This window comes from Alligator sinensis, unplaced genomic scaffold, assembly GCF_000455745.1.
Source record: "Alligator sinensis unplaced genomic scaffold, ASM45574v1 scaffold1711_1, whole genome shotgun sequence".
NCBI classification, from domain to species: domain Eukaryota; kingdom Metazoa; phylum Chordata; order Crocodylia; family Alligatoridae; genus Alligator; species Alligator sinensis.
The window spans coordinates 4,904-7,441 of NW_005843590.1; the positions used below are offsets into that span (position 1 = coordinate 4,904).

At 53.0% G+C, this 2,538-nt stretch overlaps 1 protein-coding gene across 1 annotated transcript; it reads left to right on the forward strand.

Annotated features, from left to right (window-relative positions):
• Positions 1-6: 6 nt before the first annotated feature.
• Positions 7-2,096, forward strand: LOC106723336 (zinc finger protein 22-like). The gene is made up of 2 exons (XM_025195569.1): positions 7-223; positions 466-2,096. The coding sequence occupies exons 1-2, from the start codon at positions 214-216 to the stop codon at positions 729-731; spliced, it is 276 nt and encodes a 91-aa protein (XP_025051354.1). The 5' UTR covers positions 7-213; the 3' UTR covers positions 732-2,096.
• The last annotated feature ends 442 nt before the right edge of the window (positions 2,097-2,538 follow it).

Sequence of the window (2,538 nt, forward strand, 5' to 3'; positions counted from 1 at the left end):
GGGAAGAGATTCACCCGCTCCTCTGACCTGGCTCGGCACCAGCGCGTGCATGTGGAAGAGAAGCCATATCAGTGCTTGGAGTGTGAGAAGAGATTCCCTCAATCCTCCCATCTGGCCAAAAACCAGCTTTTCCACACAGGGGAGAAGCCGTATCAGTGCTCAGAGTGTGGGAAGAGCTGCACGCACTCCTCCAACGTGATCCAGCACCAGTTCATGCACACAGGGGAGAAGCCACATCGGTGCTCAGAGTGTGGGAAGAGCTTCACTCACCCCTCCACCCTGATCCGGCACCAAATGATCCACACAGGGGAGAAGCCACATCGGTGCTCAGTGTGTGGGAAGAGTTTCACCCGCTCCTCCAACCTGGTCCAGCACCAGATGATCCACACAGGGGAGAAGCCACATCAGTGCTCAGAGTGTGGGAAGAGCTTCCTTTCCTCCTCCCACCTGGCCCGGCACACACAGGGGAGAAGCCACATCGGTGCTCAGAGTGTGGGAAGAGCTTCACTCACCCCTCCACCCTGATCCGGCACCAAATGATCCACACAGGGGAGAAGCCACATCGGTGCTCAGAGTGTGGGAAGAGCTTCACTCACCCCTCCACCCTGATCCGGCACCAAATGATCCACACAGGGGAGAAGCCACATCGGTGCTCAGAGTGTGGGAAGAGCTTCACCCGCTCCTCCCACCTGACCCAGCATCAGGTCATCCATACCCGGAAGCATCCATAGTTTTGGGGGCAACGCAGGAAAGACCTTGGGTATGTCTACCTGCTCAGTGCCCACCAGTGGCTGCCTTGAGGCAAGCAGCCTCGTGGCGGTGGACTGCACCAAGAGTTCACCCAGCCTTGGCCCCTTCTATGGACTTTCAGAGCCCACAGGAGCCAGAGGCTGGCCCCCAAGGTTTGATGTGGGGAGGGGCTAAGAGGAAATACCTGAGGCAGAGGCCAGTTTAGATGCTGGAAGAACTGGTGGGGGATCTCTTTGCATCAGGCTCTTTGGAGCCTGTGTCTGTGCCATCATTCTCTAAAAGTGATCTATGCTTCAAGGGGGAAAGAAATGGCTCCAAAATAGGGTGCCTCTCCAAGACAACTGGCTCCAAAAGACACCCAGGGACTGTCCTTGGCCAGCTCCCACCTTCCTCCTCCATCCTGGCCCCTGGGATTCTGGTATGTCAGGCACCAGCGTTGCAGGAAGGAGGACATTTATGGCTGGGGAAGCATTTCTTGTCCTCCGCCCTGACCTCACCTCTCCTCTCCACTACATCACCCCTCCCTAGACCTGCACATGCCCATCGTGGTCTGCAAGGAGCTCAGCTGCCACCTCCTGAGTCCAGCGTGGCAGGTTTTGCTTCTCAGCCCCTCTTCCGTGGGTTTTTTTAACCCTCCGGTGTTGGAGGTGCCATGTCCTGCTGTCAACTCTGCAGGATCACACCTTGCTGACAAATTTGCTTAATTTTTATACTGTTTCGTCAAGGCATTTTACTTGATGGTTGGTCTATTTAAGTCTGAATAAAACAGGGAGGAAAAGGTTGATTTTCATATCACAGCTCGTAACTGCCGGGCTCCTGTTCTTGATTGTCTAGGTGTAAAGACTGTATCTGTGGCCCCTGTAATGAGTCGATCACAGATGATGGGCTTTGAGTGTCCGACAGGATACTTAGAGGTGTCACCACCAAACCTGTTTTGGGGTGCTTGTATATCAATGGGGAGCTTGTACTGGTGGTGGTCTATTTACCAAACTGCAGACATTCAGTGAATGGCTTGCACATTTCTAGCACCTTAGAGGGACATTGGATTCCTGGTTTGAGCAATGTGAGACTGTCGGATACAGAACATCCTCCCTGTATTCAGTGTACCTTTTACAGGTTTCTTTTGAGATGCATATATAGCCTTTTGTTTTCTTTAGCTGCTAGGTCAATTGAAATGCATGTACAGGAAACCCATGCTATTTGCGGGTTCGGCATTCATGGTTTCAAATATTCATGAATGCTGAACCTGCATTTTAAATACACTTCATACACTTACAGGAGCTCCTCGGGAGCTCTGTGCTTGCTGCTGCTGGGCTCCCGCCCCTGCACTCCCTCCAAAACCGCCAGAGCTGTGCCCCCCTCCCCAGCCGCTGGGGTCGCTGCATTCATGAATGCAGACTGCGTTGCATTCATGAACACAGTGCCTTATTCACGGATTTCGCCATTCAAGAACGTATGCCCTGCGAATGGTGATGGTAGTTTTCTTGTTAGTTCCCACTGTTTTTGTGACGTAGACTTATGGAGAAGAGGATCGTGTGTTACAGAAGCAGATGCATAAGCATTTGTGGTCAGTGCCCTGAGCAGGGTTGAATAGCAGCAGAAGGAGGCACCTCAGTTTACTAGGGCCCCTACTGGCCAAAATGGGTCTGGCCCTGTGTGGGGATGCAGGAGCCTCATTTGCTGTGAGGAGAAGGGACAAAAGCAGCCATTTGGCCTAAGTCGCTGATGAAGATGTTAAACAGTGCGGGCCCGAGGACCGAGCCCTGGGGGACCCCACTGCTCACATCT